General features: G+C 40.3%; 2 protein-coding genes across 4 annotated transcripts; one reads left to right on the top strand and one right to left on the bottom strand.

Annotated features, from left to right (window-relative positions):
- Window positions 1–3,631: 3,631 nt before the first annotated feature.
- Window positions 3,632–9,739, top strand: RB195_006010 (uncharacterized protein; the record flags this gene model as incomplete). Of its 3 annotated transcripts, XM_013440395.2 has the most annotated exons (9): window positions 3,632–3,750; window positions 3,974–4,062; window positions 4,522–4,632; window positions 5,201–5,245; window positions 5,359–5,461; window positions 5,521–5,610; window positions 6,522–6,603; window positions 6,660–6,809; window positions 7,617–7,712. In XM_013440395.2, 9 exons carry the CDS (start codon window positions 3,632–3,634, stop codon window positions 7,710–7,712), a joined length of 885 nt encoding a protein of 294 aa, XP_013295849.2. The 3 variants fall into 3 exon arrangements, with proteins under 3 accessions (XP_013295849.2, XP_064035868.1, XP_064035869.1); XM_064178863.1 differs by lacking the exons at window positions 5,359–5,461; window positions 5,521–5,610; window positions 6,522–6,603; window positions 6,660–6,809; window positions 7,617–7,712 and adding an exon at window positions 5,327–5,340; XM_064178864.1 differs by lacking the exons at window positions 3,632–3,750; window positions 3,974–4,062; window positions 4,522–4,632; ... (4 more) ...; window positions 6,660–6,809; window positions 7,617–7,712 and adding exons at window positions 7,775–7,860; window positions 9,490–9,566; window positions 9,657–9,739.
- Window positions 9,740–10,173: 434 nt separating this feature from the next.
- Window positions 10,174–14,902, bottom strand: RB195_006011 (uncharacterized protein; the record flags this gene model as incomplete). Its single annotated transcript, XM_064178865.1, has 20 exons — window positions 10,174–10,317; window positions 10,373–10,534; window positions 11,236–11,372; window positions 11,439–11,536; window positions 11,606–11,721; window positions 11,777–11,886; window positions 12,322–12,421; window positions 12,490–12,593; window positions 12,652–12,758; window positions 12,831–12,970; window positions 13,095–13,174; window positions 13,383–13,476; window positions 13,623–13,710; window positions 13,862–13,983; window positions 14,100–14,138; window positions 14,195–14,254; window positions 14,330–14,375; window positions 14,457–14,520; window positions 14,573–14,697; window positions 14,829–14,902. 20 exons carry the CDS (start codon window positions 14,900–14,902, stop codon window positions 10,174–10,176), a joined length of 2,010 nt encoding a protein of 669 aa, XP_064035870.1.
- Window positions 14,903–17,291: the final 2,389 nt, after the last annotated feature.

The following is a 17,291-nucleotide window of genomic DNA, read 5'->3' on the forward strand; positions in this document are numbered from 1 at the left end:
CTAGTTTCTTGAGATGTTCAATATCCGTTGTTAGTGTTGTTAGAAATTTGTTAGTGACTGGCGCTGAATGCGAATACTAGAAGAGTACGGTGGAATTCTAAGCTGCAAACGAAAACGAAAAAAGCTGGGAATAAGGGAAGCTTTTTGTAACCTGATATGAATGAGATGGTCATCTTATACAAAAAAAACAACGGTAGGAACAGAATGACTACGAAAACGAAGCGCTTCCGAAGAGAAACAAATCAACGTTTTAGACCTCCTCCACGTAATGGTATTCTTTCCTCATTTTCTCCCTGATCCTCCTCAGAGAAATCGACCCAACTGTGTGCAAACCATATATAGAACCCATAAGGATAGGAAGAAAGGAAGTAATATCCTCTCGGGAAACTGCTACTCAATTCTACGAGGGGTTTGCCAATTAACCATCCATTAATGTGAGCGAGGAATAAGGATCTGTATATTAACCAGGAGCATTAATACCATTCTGTCATTTCGTCCAAGTACACAGCGCTAGTAGTCGAAGCTGATACTATGTACTGTTACCGTTTCGTTAGTTTTTGGTGGATAATTTTAAATGCAAGGAATATGTAGGATATGTGTATTAACCAAGAGCATTTGACCAATTCAAAGCAGGAAGAGGAAAAGTAAAGGAGAAGAATCCGTTGAGCGGCAACGGTGGCTGCACGGAAATTCAGTGCCATTGAAGCGGACGCGGCGATGGCTGTTGTAACGTGTGACGGAGGTGTCACAACCATCGAGATTAATTGCAACAAACAAAGCGATGGTTATTTCATATCTGCCCACTTTTTTTGTTTTCTCCTATTTTGTCAACATCAGAAATTATTCTCATGAAATATATGTAGAGGTGAGTGATATGAAAAACGCATCCAGAAACTCACATGTTAGACATAAACGTAAAAGAATTGCCTTTTGTTTCGCTCCTCAAAAATTACTGTTCAAAAACAGTAATTTTTGAGGAAGCGTAGCAAGGAAAAATTTGGAGCGTTGCAATGTTTCAGACTCCATGTTGGACGTTAATTAATTTTAAACTAAGTTGTTGACTGCACGCTATATAAACGAAACATATCAGCAGAAAAAAACATCAGTTACAACCGATTCCTTTAATATGATATCAATATATATATATATATATATATATATATATATATGTATATATATATGTATATATATATATATATATATATATGTCAAAACTGAATTGTTGTCACAATTCTGTTTCAGATTGTCGCCACCAAAAAAAGGAAAAGCTCTTAAGGACAATGACAAATAATTCGAGATTTTGATTATTAATCTGGCTGTTAGGGCGGGTGTGGCGCACTCGGTTAGAGGTCCATCTTTCTTTCTCGCGAGTCTTCTCCGAGAAAAACGACAGACTTTTCCAGGGCTGTATAGGTATGAGAAAAAAATAAAATGTTCGTATTCTACACTTAAAGGCATCACTCCACGAATCTGGAGTGGTACGGATTTTCGGTGGAGTATTTGTATACGGGGTCGTAGATTATGGGGAGGAGGGTGATTCCGTCCATTTCTTCCTAATTGCCGTAAATAACGGCCCGGAAGATACGGCTTCGAGCGTTCCGGCGCACTATTTTCTACAAAGAGTTCGATTGGAGCGCGCCAGTCCTGTGCGGCCCCTCATCTTCCGGGCCGTTTTTTACGGCAATTAGGAATAAATTGACGGAATCACACTCCTCTCCATAATCTGCTATCCCGTTTACGAATACTCCACTTGAAAAAATCCGTACCACCTCAGATTCGTGGGGTGATGCCTTTAAGTGCAGTTGATTGTCGAGTTAATTTAAATTAATTTAGTTCGCGGTAACAGCCAGATTAAAGGATAAAGGATAAAGTCACTGGCGTATCAATCCTCTCGGGATGCGCCAACGCGTTTTACTGGAATTCGTGATCGTTGAGGTTTTGGAACGCGTGATGGCCTATACAAATGACTTGCAGGGGCCAGCCGATGATCAACTCAGTGTTTTTATCCTCGCACACAAGTCTGGTACCAATTTATCGACCCCGGAGGGATGAAAGGCTTGGTTTGCACTAGGGCGGTTTTGAACCTTTGACCGTGTGGCTACAACCCTCCTCCCCATAATCTACGACCCCGTATACAAATACTCCCCCGGAAATCCGTACCACTCCAGATTCGTGGGGTGATGCCTTTAAGTGTAGAATACGAACATTTTTTTCACACCTATACAGCCCTGAAAAAGTCTGTCGTTTTTCTCGGAGAAGACTCGCGAGAAAGAAAGATGCTTTTGAAATGAGAAAATTGAGATTGAGAATTGAAAAATAGGAATTTCTAATGCTCGTGACTAGTAGCCAAGCCCAAAGTCATACCTCAAATAGCACTGCTTTACGTAAGAGCTTCTTCCTTTTGTTGTGGCTATCAATGCTGCATGTATTTATGAGTGGTCGATGTCTAATGAAGCGACAACTTCTTTCAAAAGGGATAAAATAAGCGAACTGTAGAACACTCGTAATGCTGGTTATTTAAAAACATGAGATATCATGGCTTCCTGAAAATCAGCGACCATTCCTTAAAAAATCAGAAACAAATAATAGCAGTGAAGAAAGAAATAAGAAAATTTTTGTTTGAGGTGAAGAGCTGCATCTAAAAGCAGGTGATATAGCTCACTTCTATCATTTGTACCACAAAAATGCGAGCTTTACTGAAAGAACGCTATTCCAACGCTACAATATTGTTAGGAGTACCGATGCGGGAAGGAAAACAAAAAGTTGGACGAGTTTACAGGTAATCAATGATTCCTAACGAACTCTTCCGTGAACCTCACTATGAAATTAACTCGCTGAAGAAAACAAAACCGGCAGCAGTAAAAGAAGAGGAATCTTAACAGCATTAAAGGACTTTCTAAACCGAGTTACCAGCATACCGGTCTCTACATACATATGTCCATACTTCGATCGTCATTTTTGGAACTTACAGTCTCCAGAAGTGCGAAAGTTCGACTTTCCTTGAATCTTGGCATAGAGATTGCAACTTGTTGATAGTCGAATTTAAGCAACAGCCAAGATTGTTAACAAAATTTATTACGGCTAACGTTTCGGCGTACAGTCTCCATTCTAACTACACGCAAAGAATTACGCTTGCGAAATTCCAGAAATATCAGGAGAGGACTATTTGTCTTCCTTCAAGAGAAAAAAATCGCGAGAAGATAATTTCAGGAGATCACATCTGTCTTAAATATTATTCATAAAAAGCCACTCACCCTTGGTTATACCTACTTACCTTCACGTAATAATCGGTCGAAGAATCACAAAACAACACAGCACATAGAATAAACATTTATTCTGTGACAAATCAACAAACAAGGGTCTACATGGTTCCGCACACGGTATCGCGGTGGCCACAAGTTCATGGGAGTGTGCGAAATCAAAGATGATGATTTGTACACTACAAACACACCATTTGACAACGGAATTCGCAGATTCTGATTTAGATCAGCAAATGTTTGTGTATATCACTGTATATCACTGTCATAGATCTGGAAATAAAGTTTATTGCCTATTTTACTGCCCAAACTCACGATAAGAATCTGTTGGTGCGTTGCCACCGAGGAATTGGTACAGTTTTTGCATTTTATCGATGAGACAACTACTACTCGGTCTCTGTCATCTATTCATTGCAATTTGGGCTTCTACCTGCTCCAAAGGAGATGGCTATAACACTCAGAATCATTGCATTCATGTTGAGACCGAGCCAATGTAGGTATTTTTGCCTTATTACTCTCTGTCGGGTACCGATACCTTTTGTTTGAAAAAACAAGCGAACTTTCATGTCAAGCTGTTATTCGGAGTGCGCAAGAACTCAAGCGGAAACTTCGCATTCTTTTACACTTTAATCATAAGCATCATAGGTTACATTTTATTAACATATACAAAACTTCAAAAGCAATCAACTTTTCCCCTGTATCATTTCGCGATTTAGGACTTGGAGAGACTCTGAATCGTTTTGTGTTGCACGTGGCGGTCATCTCACTTCTGTACGGAATCAGTTCGACAACAATTTGATCCAATGTGCGTGACACTCTTTTAGTCCGTCTTCAGAAAAGAACCACATTTTTACTATTTCCTGGTCTAATCACAACCACAGATTTCAAATACCAACGGTTGGCCTAGGAGTTTATTAAGTTCTTATTCACAATTACTGCAGAGAAGTTTTGAACAGTTAAAAGCACCTCCCTTAGTTTCTTTCCGTTGTACACAGTTCATGTTCAGAGCACGTGTTCCATCCTCCTTTTACTATTCATTACCGTAGTTGTAGATTCCCCATTATTTTCTGATTATTTCGAAGTGAGAAATGAACAAGGGTACATATTTTGTCCTGCTAAATTTTCAATGTTACTAGATAACGTTGTCAGGAATCATATAAATAGTTTCCGCCATATTTAGTGGTGTTAGCTATTGAAAAATTATCATGAAATAGGAAAGAGCGTGGGCATGCAGTGTGATTACCAAATCAGCTAATTTTCTTAGCTCTTGGCGAGTCTACCAATTGCAAGTACTATTGGACGGGAGGTTACTGTAGCGGTGGAAACTGTTCGTGGACTGATGGAACCCCTTTTCAGTACACGTTCTGGGACAAAGGTAAATGTTTTCTCTGTTGGCAAATTATATCCGTTTAATAACGATAAGAATCTTTGGGTGTTTTTCTTGCATTTGAAATCACAACACGTGGTGCTCCCAAATTTGTTTTTCTTTTGCTAATTTCGAAGCGGTCAGTAAATTGTCTCTAACTGTTAGTTTTTTCACTTCATACCTTCAGAAAGTAAAACGGAAGTTCCAAATTTAGTTTTTTTTTAACTGCAAGAAGAACAATAAGTCATACTAAAAATTATCTGCAACAATTACACTTGTGCATCATTTTGGAAAGTACCCTGCCGATGTCAACTACTACACTTTTCGAAATTATCGTTTGATATTATCAACATAATCCGACAAAAAATGTTCGAGAAGTTGGGAAGGATTCGGTTAAAATAATGCGGGCAGTGATAAACCTGAACTTTTGCTATCTTTTCATACTGCCTATTTAAAATGACTTCTGAAAATTATAAAAATCCTTCAAAAAATCCCTTTGGGAATGCACTTGATCATTTGGAAAGAAGCTTTGACGGAGCAAGTATTCTTGCTATCCAGACTTACAGTATTCCTTCAGGACAACCAGATTCGAACCAGTGTATTTCTTCATACGTTGGCACAGGTGAGTATTCTGCCTAAGTAATTTTGTGAACAACCCAACAGTTTCTGGAGTAGTTACATTATTCAATCGATCGTTGAACAGGCCCTGATTCATGATCAAAAAAGAATGTTGAGGAGAATGGCACACTATCGATTGTGGGACAAAGGAATGTTTCGTCTGCGAAACTCTTCAAGCAATGACTGATTGCGCTGATTGGTATAATGTTGGATACAAGGAGTAAGATACATAAAAATTAGGGAACGGAAATTAACAACTGGACTCTGGAGTTTCTTCAGTAGTGGAGAATACAGAATAGTCCTCAACAACGTTTCTTACAACGTCCTTTGCGACATGAACAACGGCGGAGGATGGACCGTATTCCAGAGGTTTGTGTTCTGTGATGACTTTGCTTCAAAAAAAGCATAGATAGGGCACCAACTAGTGAACTCTGTGTAGTAGAACGATGGTATCACTGCTCTCTTATCTCTTATCTCACCAGATGATTGTCGCAAGGTAATTGAAGGCAGCATAACGCAAACTTTACGACGTTGAGAGCTCTCCACGAAAAGATAGGATAGATAGATCATATCGTGCAAATAATGAGTATGAGTACAATTGCACTCAGTTCCCCTTAATTATCGTGAAGAACAGCGTGAGAAGCAGTCTTTCCGACTGAGTTCTCCTACGAGGCATCTAACAACGCATCACGTACGTATGTGAGAGGGCGCATGCGCGCCGCGTCTGCTAGAGAGCGGGAGAAACACTGCCAGCGGCCCATTTATCGTCCGCTCGCTCCCAGACGCAGTGTGCGCGTATCGTCAATTTCGTAGCATGCCTCCTTTAAAAGCAATCTGAGGTGGTATGGATTTCAGATGGAGTATTTGTATACGGGATCGCATCGGCGTAAAAAACGGCCCGGAAGATGCGGCGCGTGCACAAGGCTGGCGCGCTCCAATCGGACTCGTTGTAGAAAATAGCGTGCCGGAACGCTCGAAGCCGTATCCTCCGGACCGTTTTTTACGGCAATTAGGAAAAAATCGACGGGATCACGCTCCCCCTCCTTAATTGCCTTTAACTATGAGCATTTCAGGTTATTTCGAATTTACTGCGGAAATTGTAAGCGATCTATAAGCTCATTTTTAAGTAGATCCTGCTGCAGAACAGACTCGTAGAATAAGTGGGATCAGAAACACCTAGAAATAAGTTAAGTTTTTTTTTCCGAGAAAACACCTTGAATTAGCAGAGAAAACTAAGATGTTAGGAATAATCGAGTTGAGAGATCCTCACTGGATTGCAGCAGAGTGGACGGGAACGAATCATTCTGGGATCGAAAATGGGATGAGTACAAAAATGGATTCAATACAGAGCAAATGAATAAAGTAAGGGATTTTTCGCTTCATTCTTCGATAACGCTAACATTATGTAACCATCGCAGAACTCAAACTTCTGGCTAGGACTCGAAGCACTTCATCAGCTCTCGATCAAAGATGTTGATGTGACGTTAAGAATAGAAATGAATGGTGATAGAACACCAGGATCCGAAAATCCTAACGACTTCTGGTTTGTCGAATATACTGAGTTCAAGGTTTGTGGATACATCACTAACTGAAGAGGATTCAGACAATCTCCATTAGAACATAAGATGTTTATCATAAGATTAAGTTGCGTATCCAAACTATGTGCATATTATTTGAGTACGCCACATTAAGTTCCTAGAACGACCATGAGGAAATAGTTATTGAATGTACGAAAATCCCCTACCAAACTACTACGAGTAGGTAGTGATTCACCTGAGAAGAATAATCCTCAGCTAGAAGTCTGACGAGATCCAAACAATTATAAGTTGTACCAAAAAGTGTCATTTTCCGCCGAATCATAACTAAATAATCCTCTACTGTACTTTTCTCAACAACCATCGAAACAAATCATTATTAACCACCTTTGGTGATCAAAGGCAAATCTTTGAATTAGGATTTGAAATACAAAGACAAAAGAATGAAAATGATTTTTGATCAGAAAGAAAATTAAATAACATTCATTCATGTACGAAAAAATGGCACTCGTCAACTGTTGTCCTCAAAAATCGTTGAATTCGAGAAAGGGCTCAACCTATTTGTTATTGCTGTTCTCTTAGTTGTAGGATATACTTTGAAATTTTAATTAGGTTAGGAATGATTTTGTACTTATCAGAAGTACGTTTGTGAAGTCGCAGATGCTACAACCAGGATTGACATCCATTTTCGCGCACAAGACCTCTCTGTTGATTTATTTTGGATGCAGTTATGAGATAGTCACAACAAAACACAAAAGAGGACCATAAAACTCGTTTAAAATCCAATTTCTGCAAGTCACCTATCCTACATATCTAGTCACTAGTAGCTCGTAAACACAGGTGGGACCTGAAGAGACGAATTACACGCTACAGAACATGTATGTGGACTGGGAACATGTCCAAGGAAACGCATCCACAGGGTGGTATGTGTATTAGCTCTTTTCGAAAACCATTTCTTCGATTTATAATAATCACGCAATATTCATTTCATGTACGACATGACGTACTCCGTTGGAGCCCAGTTCTCAACTGTCGACCGAATCAACGACCCTCAGCCAAACTGTGTGACAAAGTATAAGTTGGGGTAAGTAGCGGCATACGATTACTACTTTGGATTTTTTTTAACCAGTGTTTACTTCTCTCCATCCCCTCACAAGTATTTATGATTTAGATTCTCAAGCACTTCTTTACACTTTTTCTTAATTCTTTTCTTTCTTATGCTTATGTAATAATACTGTTATGTGAGAGTGTTTACTATAAAATGCAGAAATAATGTAAGTGAAAGTTGTTGAGAAATTTGAAAGCCCTCTCCTGACGGGTTTGAAGAACTTTCGGGCGTGCAAAAAATACTGAAATAAAGAATGCATGCATAATCTCAATAATCGTTCGCATGCAATAAGATTAACTGTTTGAATGAACCTGGTGTTACATGCACTAGCCCTAGAAGCTACTAAAAGGTCATCGAGGCGTGACTTCAGAGCGCGGCATCCATTCAGGGTTGGAGTAGTTCGCAGAGGCGTGTATTGTGAACAATATGGAAACGTTGTGCATTTCATTCCTCACTGGCTTCTGCACCAGTTACAATACGATAAAAGCGCACTTTGTTTGTTTTGCTTTTTTTATCGTGGAATATTTGAAGATGCCATTTCAGTCTAATTTGTACCGCTTACTTAGAACTTCTTTTATAATAGTCGCTAACACTTGCTGCCCATATGATAAGCATAAGTTGAAACACCATCATGACGTCAATCAAGAAAAATTTGTCATTTCGGAAAACAAGACCTTTCTCCGAACTTAATGGGACAGAAACACCCTCATGCAAAAACTAATAGTATTATTAAGCGTCTGCTATTTGCACACAACATAAGCACTAATGAAAGGAAAGAAACACAGTTTAAGTGGTATCATTCCGTTAAACAAAAATGTCATTATATTGACAATGATATTTCCTTATTCCTTTTAGCTGCTTCATTTTCGACGTTTGAGGAGTCCTATCTACTAATTTAAAATGAACAGTTGAGAGATTTGCATTTGTTTCATCAGCGCTTCCGTATTTACATGTGAATAAAACAGCGGTCTATTCCTTCATGTATTTTGTTTCAATTTGGACATCACTCAAACTGTTCTTTTTCGCGGAGCTCGTTCTTAATTTCTGCACAAATGGGTTCTCGTCCCATTCAAATTTGAAAAAAGTAGTATTATTACCGAAACAAACAGTACCCTTGTCACTGAAATGGCTTATATTTCTTGACAGATTCTATGCTGAGCATCTTCCCTTCTGCTTAATAACATGGGGCGTATGGCAATCCTCCTCTGGAATAGGCAAAAGTTACTAAGGTCCGGGCTAGTGCTACTAAGGTCGGGGCTCTAAAACCTAAGCATTGGTCTTAGGGGATCATTTATGCTAAGGTTACTAATATGTGGAGTGGATTAACTCCGATTGATTGAATGATAATATGCAGAACATTTCCAGATTGTGATTCCAGATTCCACAATATATGCGCCGCAAGTCACTTCAGCCCAAACAGGAAGGGCCTGATGGGAACTTGCGCCGCCGATGTGTTCTAGTAGCTTGTACCAGCACTTGTGTTGATCGTTTACGCAACAAATACTTACGCAACCAGAGCAAACTCTAAGAATTAAAAAAGAGAAACTTGTACCAAATGCATGTGAGAGAAATATTAAAGAAACAGTGGGAATTGATACATTTTAGAGGATGGTGGCTGCGAAACTGTGCCCTGTCATCACTGAATGGGGACTATGTGATAACAGACCCTAATAATGGATATGGTAAGTCTCAATTACACTCATAGACAAAGGACGAGAACCATATTTCTCGCAATGACTTAGAATCGCTAAAAAAAAACACTTTCTCTTAAGGTATGTTTTGGATTGTCAATGGGCTCGACGACATCATTCATCCTCGTGAGACGTTAATGATGCTTAGACCGACACCAAAATAATTCACTGTCCCTACATCACATCCTAATCATAATAAAAGCACATTTTATACACAAGTGACTACATAAACACCCAACTGCATACAAGACATTGCCACTGGCTGTCAAAGGCTTAATTGGCAAAAAACTACAGATGAAAGTGTTGACGAAGATACTGTAAAATTCATATGAGATCCTGTAATAATTAATACAGCTGGATAATACAGGCGTGAACTTGAGGCTCTCTTTAAAGCCATTTCTAAGATATGTTCCTACTCATGATTCCCGCATGATTTAAGCCTTCCTATGGATAAAAAAGACTATATATCCAGAAGACGCATACCCGAATGGTATTGACAACAAAAATGATCACCTAAAGAAGCATGCAACGTAAGCAAAAGGAATCAAAATTTGTTAAAGCAGACGAGCAAGAGCTATATAAAGTAATGACAACGATGTTATGAGACAGAATCTGACAGACCAAACGCGATAGAGAACAGCGCCTTGTCAGCCAATACGACTATGGTTTTTCGAGTGTCGCATGTTGCTGGAATGGCTCGGATTGTGGCAACAGTGGCGCTCGAGGGATATTTTATCATCGCCTGAAGAATCAGTGTATTTAATGACTTCCAAGCTAACGTGAAAGGAGTAACTCACGTCCGTTCTCCTTCCGGACCAGTCGTGTGCATCGAATCGTTTCTTGTCCTCGTTGAATACAACAGAAAAAAGTGAATTCTTTAACGAGAACAAACAATTCGTCCACATCGTTGATGACATTTGGCAGTCTGTTAACCATTGAGCCATTTCTATACATCGGACCTGGAAGTCAAACAAAGTTTAAAAGAGAATCGTGGTAAGGTTACACAATTTTGAAGCAAATTTGACTCAACTATCGCACTGGTATTGTATTAGAGGAGCAGACCAGCACAAACAGAAGAAAGGAATGAAAAGCAAAGAAAAGAAAAAAAAAGATAAACATTGTAACAGTGCACTCTATAGCATTAGTTGGCCATTGCATGCAGCGTCACATCGGAACCGCTTTTTATATCGGCCTAAGCGCATGGATTTCACATTTCACATCATATCTTCCACGGAGGTGTTTTGGATTCACGTCGAGGGCCCAAAAATCCCTTGTAAGGAGGAATGTTTTCGATTACGGGACTCTCCTTTTTTGGCTATTGTTTTATTATACAAGTCACCTCACTACGGAAATTTAGCAGCTTTATGAAAAATATTCCCTGGTCCTAAAACGCGGTTTGCACTTCCACCTCCAACTATCACATCCATAGGCGGACTTGACACTTTCTTCGTTGGGGAGACAAAAGTTTTGTTTAGATGAATCACTACTGATTTCACATCTTCACTCTACGAAGAAGGGGAACTCGTCAAAACGTAAGGCAATTACAAAGATTATAACAATCTTATGCGCGGTTCAACTCAACTCAAAGAAAGATATGAAGGATAGATAGATAAAACCATGGGCGCATTAAGAAAATGACGAGGTGATAAGGGGTACTAACCTCATCATTATCGTCATCCACCTCAAGCCGATAAAGACGATGAGAAATCCCTGGATGACGTCCACCAGGTGAGAATGTTACTGCGAAGTGTAAAGACAACTCGTCGAAGCTTACAGATCTCATTTTATCAAATTGATCTACAGCAACTTCATATTAGAACAGGAACTAACTGAAAACACCGTGTGGAAAAAGAAATTACTAACCGTCAGTGTTGTTCAGTAAAGGAAACACCTTCTCATTTCTGAATGCTATCAACTTTTTGAAAGAAGCAACCAACAAAGTCGAAGAAGTCGGATCAAAACTACAATAAAAAGGAAAAGATACAATGCAGTTTTCAAGCAAACAAATTCATGCAAAAACGAAAACAAACCCTGTGAAAATTATTGGCAGATGACCAACACCTTGTGTGTAGTCGCGAATTGGTTCAGTTGAGTCAGAATCCACGGCGTACTCGAAAACACGGCCGTCGCCAAGCCCCAATGCAATCTAAAACAGCATTGTATAAAACGAGGGAACTAGAAGCTTTTTTGAGACCTCCGACCTTATTAACAGCTGTCCAGCAACCAGTCCACACTGGTTTGTCATTTGGCATTTTCCACTGACGACGAATAGTTCCATTCATTGAAATAATGGCGCGTTTATCCTCCCCTCCTAAACTGATCTTTCTTTAAAGATGTAATCAAAGGGTTATAAAGCTACAATCAGATACAAAGGACTTGAAGACCGGTCCGATTGCGTAAGGGGCTGTCCTCGGTGCGATGCGGTGGAGCTAGCGGTTGAGACGCTTGCTGTAATCGGACTGCAGGGATGAGTAGGAGTCCCACCTCTATCTTACCCGCTTATGCAATTTCACCGGCTTTAGGTCGTTTTGATCCGACTATAACTTCTATAAAATTCATTGCGAATAAAACTGGGAGGCCTATCCAGAAAAAAAGGAGAAAGTTCCACGAGCTGAGCATTAAACACCAGCTTCACAGAATCTTTCACAAAAAGTATTAACAAAGAGGCATGGAAACTGCATAATATTACTAACGGAATTTTTGGACGATGATTGGAAACTTATCAAAAAAAAAGATCGACACCAACCCGATAAAAGGAGACTTGATTCGAAAGGAGAAAAAACAACAACCCTTGACCTTCCACTGTGTAGAGGATAACATTCACGAAGCTTGAATTCTTGGCGAGTCTACAACACAATTTATGTACTACGGTATGAACGAACTTGAAAAATCAACGACTGATTGAACAACTGACAATAGTAAGCATGCGAATGCCATAAGGACTGAAAATGTTGCGTGCTTGCGAACAAGCTACCCCTACAGCCCAAACTTCTCCATTGAAATCCATAGCGCGAGCATCTGAAGACAATTAAGACTAGTTTATAATGACTTGTTGTTCATATGATGACTTACGTACCGGCATTTGAAGAACCATTCATAAGTGCCTCCTTCCGCTCCGGATTCATGAACATGCGGCCTCCTCTAGGGTTCACGATAAGTTGAGGAGTAGCGTTTATGACATCTCTGAGAACAGCAACAGCATTACTTGACTTGGATGTCATTAAGAAGAAGAAAAACATGAATAAATCAACTCACTGTTTCCCCTCTTGGAGTCTTTTCACTAGATCCGAGATTTCACGGTCTTTCCTTGCTAATTCTACCTCGAGTCCTGATACTTTAATATGTAAAGCAGCGTTGGAATTGCGTAACATTTCCACCTCAGTTGTGTCGGTGACCTGAAATATTATTACGCGAGTGCTTCAAAAACAAAAGATAATCGGGAGGACTTAAATAGCTGAAGTCCCCCGTTGCGAACGATTCCATGATTTCACTCAAATATACGATTTGAGGAAAATTAACCTTTACTGCGTTTGCGTAGTGTTTCCGAATGTCTTTAATGGTCGTCTTTGTCTTACACGTAGGACAAACAGCGTTTCGACCTGAATAAGAATCAATACTTCGAAAGTTCCCCAAGATAGTCATCCCACTCAACATTGTAACGAAATAATACTGTAACAAGTTTCTGAAAGCACTCGTAGTACTTCGTTAGAAGAAACGCACAAAAGAAAGCAAGCATTATTTATTGACAAATATGATGGCAAAGAAGGAGTAAGAAATACGAAGTATCGATGAAATCAAATTCCAAACCTTCGCTACGTATCCATCGTGCAATGCATGAATAGCCGAAAAAGTGTCCGCATTTGACAGAGGCTAGGCGGTGCTCACCGGCACTAGTGTAATCCTGAAGAAAGCATGGAAGCACTGTAACACATTCATTCATTCTGTGAACATTCTCTCAAAGATCAGCTCATACAAAAACATATACAATATGAAGTAATAATCCACTAGACTGAAGTGCTGAAGCAAGAAATAAAATCTGACGCAAACCTCGTAACATATTGTGCAACCATCGTCTGCGCTATCATCATCACCAAGAGCTGATGCGGTTGCAGAAGGAGCCGGGTTTGATGAAACTCTGTAAACAGGACCATTCCACAGAAAGAACATCAACAGCTGCGACAGCAGTACAAATGGCAAATTAAATTATAGCATTTTAATAGTGCAGAAGTCAATATACTGATAACGATACCTAGTCACAAACCCAAATACGCAAAAAGAACACTTGCCCTGGCTTAGCTTCATCATTGTCGTCCGATGCAAAGTTGTCTGTTCTCCTTCGCTTGGGACGATTAACAATGTCCTCACTATCTGAATCTGAGAGAGCGTTGCGTGATTCAGCATTTGATGGCTGAAACAAATAAAAGTTTATAGCTGGGAGAGATGGACCGCATTACAAAAAATGTCAAGAAATAACATTTGAATGCATGAAAATGTAAAGAAGATACAACATTTTAATACTCCTACCAGAACTGCACCTCCTTCAACAATTTGAACATCATCCTCCTAAAATGAGCGTGAGCTACAAGAATTGTACAAAATTTTAAGAAAATTGCACGCACATTGTCATGATTGTCCATAATAATAGACTCAGAGTCGCCACGTACCTCTTCTTCCTCAGACTGTAATGGGTTTATGAAGAGGAACGAAATCATAAGTTACGAGGAAAGAAAACTCAGAAACTGCAAATTCTTAACCTCGTTCTCTTGCTCACTGTTAGGGGAATTGTTTCCTCTCGACGTCCTCAGCGGATACCGCGTTGACACACAAAAAATAAACTATTCACAGCAGATAATAAACTTCCATTAAACGTGACAAACTTACCGATTTTGATTTCTACGATCTCTAGAACGGGTGTGATAAGAAGTTCGTCCCCGCGGCTCGAAATCTAAAAGTTAAAAATAACAGATCAAAAACTTTGGTGTCATTTCTGTGCCCACTTTCGTCGTCGGAATCGGTATCCGAACTCGTGCTTTCAGTCGTTGTTGATGTAGTGTCCTCAGTTGAATTTGTAACAAAATCTTCAGAACTGGACGAGGAAGAGAACCTTTGCCTCCGATTCGCTCTGCAGAAGCGTTGAAACAAATTCAACTATGGATTGATGACAAATGTAAAGATTCCCCTCCTGCTATAAGAAAACAACAGTTTCCTTTGAATCTGATTCAGTGAAACATGAGCACACTGTGATACAATTACCTAAATATATCCACAAGAAGTCCACTTATTGAACGAGCTGCTGCTTCTGCTCGTGATGACCTCGTCCTTGGCATCTCAACTTTCCCAATCCATCCACGAAGGTTCCTCCAACAAAAGTCAGATCCTAGAAGTAGAGGCGACAAATCGATAGAGTTTTTTAAAAGGACACTGATTATGAAGGACACAAGCAAATAAACACACGAACACAACAACATAACGATGCAACCCCCGTACTCCTTCACGAGAGTGTTTTCTGGCGTTTGAATATTCGCAAAAAAGAAATGCAATCGGTCGCAAGAATCTCGTTCGAGCGCGTCATCTTTCACCTTACTTTACGGACGGGCTTACGGGAATTGATGCTTATTTCACTGTCTACATGTGAATAGAGAACATAGTACAGAATGTAAAGAAAATGAAGCAATTACCTGATCGGTGAGGAACTTATACTCGTCTGCTCCAGGACCACAAAATATTTACTGTATGTCCCTTATTTGTTGACAGGATGCTATGTCCAAGCGTTGTGCGCTTGACTGCACTACATACTTCTGGTATATCCTATAAGGTTCTGAAGATTCTTGTAGAATGCAGTGTACAGTCGCCGCCTAGTATGTTCAACCGGATACGCCCGCGACGACGACACTGCCGCAACGCATGTTTTTCCCGTGCTCCATACACTCTCCATCTCTGTGCCCCGTCCAGCCAAGGCCGAATTAAGTTCGAGCGGATGAACACTTTTCGCTACAACATCAATAACGGCTGTAGGAATGCATGCATGGACGGACAAGAGCACCTCTCAAGAAAGGATGAGGGCAGCAAGAAAGAAGGCAGCTTTCAAAAAAAGAGGAGAAAAGAAGATACAACTGAACTGCTCGAAGATATCGGGAACGTACGGGATTAGGAGATGAATTCTGAAAAAGTGCAGTTGTTAAACCTATTCTTTAGGCGATGATGAATGCGTAGCGACAAGAAAAAGGACTTTTCCTCCCCTCTGTGGGTGATCTAATTGTTTTCATGTAAATGTCATGGAAATGACCATGAATAGTAAAATAGTAGAGGTCTCATTGGGTGCCATTCCCAAAAAGCACGAACTATGTGGATTGAAATGTGAGCCGTTGTAGATCCACGGATTTTATGACGATATACTACGGAGATCTATTTTCTGTATTATTTTGTCTGATCAAAAATCCACTCCGCCTGTTTCTAGATGACATTTCATAACATTGCAGATTCTGTGTGTACTCATTATCGTTTATCCCGCTTTACTCTCTTCTCTTTTACTGACGAAGTAAACCTTTGCACTGGGTTGAGTGACTAAACTGACTTTCATTTGATCACTATCAAAATGAGAGCCACCACACGAAACTGACAATGCTGGGGTTTCCGCGGGAAAGTGTCGAGTTTGACGTGTAGCGAGTGTGGGCGGCGTCCCTCAATCCCCCCTAAAGGCATCACCCCACGAATCTGACGGATTTCAGGTGGAGTATTCGTATACGGGATCGTAGATTATGGAGAGGAGGGTGATTCCGTCCATTCTTTCCTAATTCCCGTTAAAAACGGCCCGGAAGATACGGCTTCGAGCGTCCCGGCACGCTATTTTCTACAACGAGTCGGATTAGAGGGCGCCAGCCTTGTGCACGCGCCGCATCTTCCGGGCCGTTTTTTACGGCCATTAGGAAGAAATGGACGGAGCCACTCCCCTCTACATAATCTACTATGCTGTATACGAATACTCCACCTGAAATCCGTACCACCTCAGATTCGTGGGGTGATGCCTTTAATCGTCCTGAAAAACGGTGTGGGAGCAGCGTTTCCTCCCTCCTTAGAACCCGCCCTCCCCCCACCCTTGTACACTCTCCGGTTCAGCCAGCAGCATCACTAATTTTCGACCGCCCGCTCGTGGATGCGGCGCGTGCACGCAGATCTCTGATGCTCCTAATCCATCTGATTTCTGGATTCGTGGAGGATGTTCCACATTCTCGTTGTGACATTTGAAAACTATGTTCAAAGCTATAACTATTACAGAACGAGAACTCGTAAATTTCTCTTAATGCTTCCTTCAAGGTCCAAAAAATTTTCAACTAGTACTGGCACAAAGTGGGTCCTTCAACCTTCATTGCATCCATATGCATAGTTTCATCTGAGAGGCAGTAGTGTGTCGGTAGTGTTTTGTTGAGATTTCTCCACGCTTCGATGTTGGTAAGGGTGTGGATCACGAGTATGAAATTGATCACAGTCATTCTTCACTCCACAAAATCAAAGAAGATGTATTTATTGTAACTCCAACGGCGTAATCCAGGGAATTTTTTTGTAAACTTTATGGATTTCGCTTCAGAGTGTTTCGCCTCAGAAAACAGCTGTTCGCGGCTTCTTATCGTGGCTGTGTTTATGAAAAAGCTCATCTTTGGTAAAACTATAAGTTGATTGATGGTCGTCAATTATGTATATATTATATATTATAAGGAT

This window comes from Necator americanus, chromosome I (genome assembly GCF_031761385.1).
Source record: "Necator americanus strain Aroian chromosome I, whole genome shotgun sequence".
In the NCBI taxonomy this organism is placed as follows: domain Eukaryota; kingdom Metazoa; phylum Nematoda; class Chromadorea; order Rhabditida; family Ancylostomatidae; genus Necator; species Necator americanus.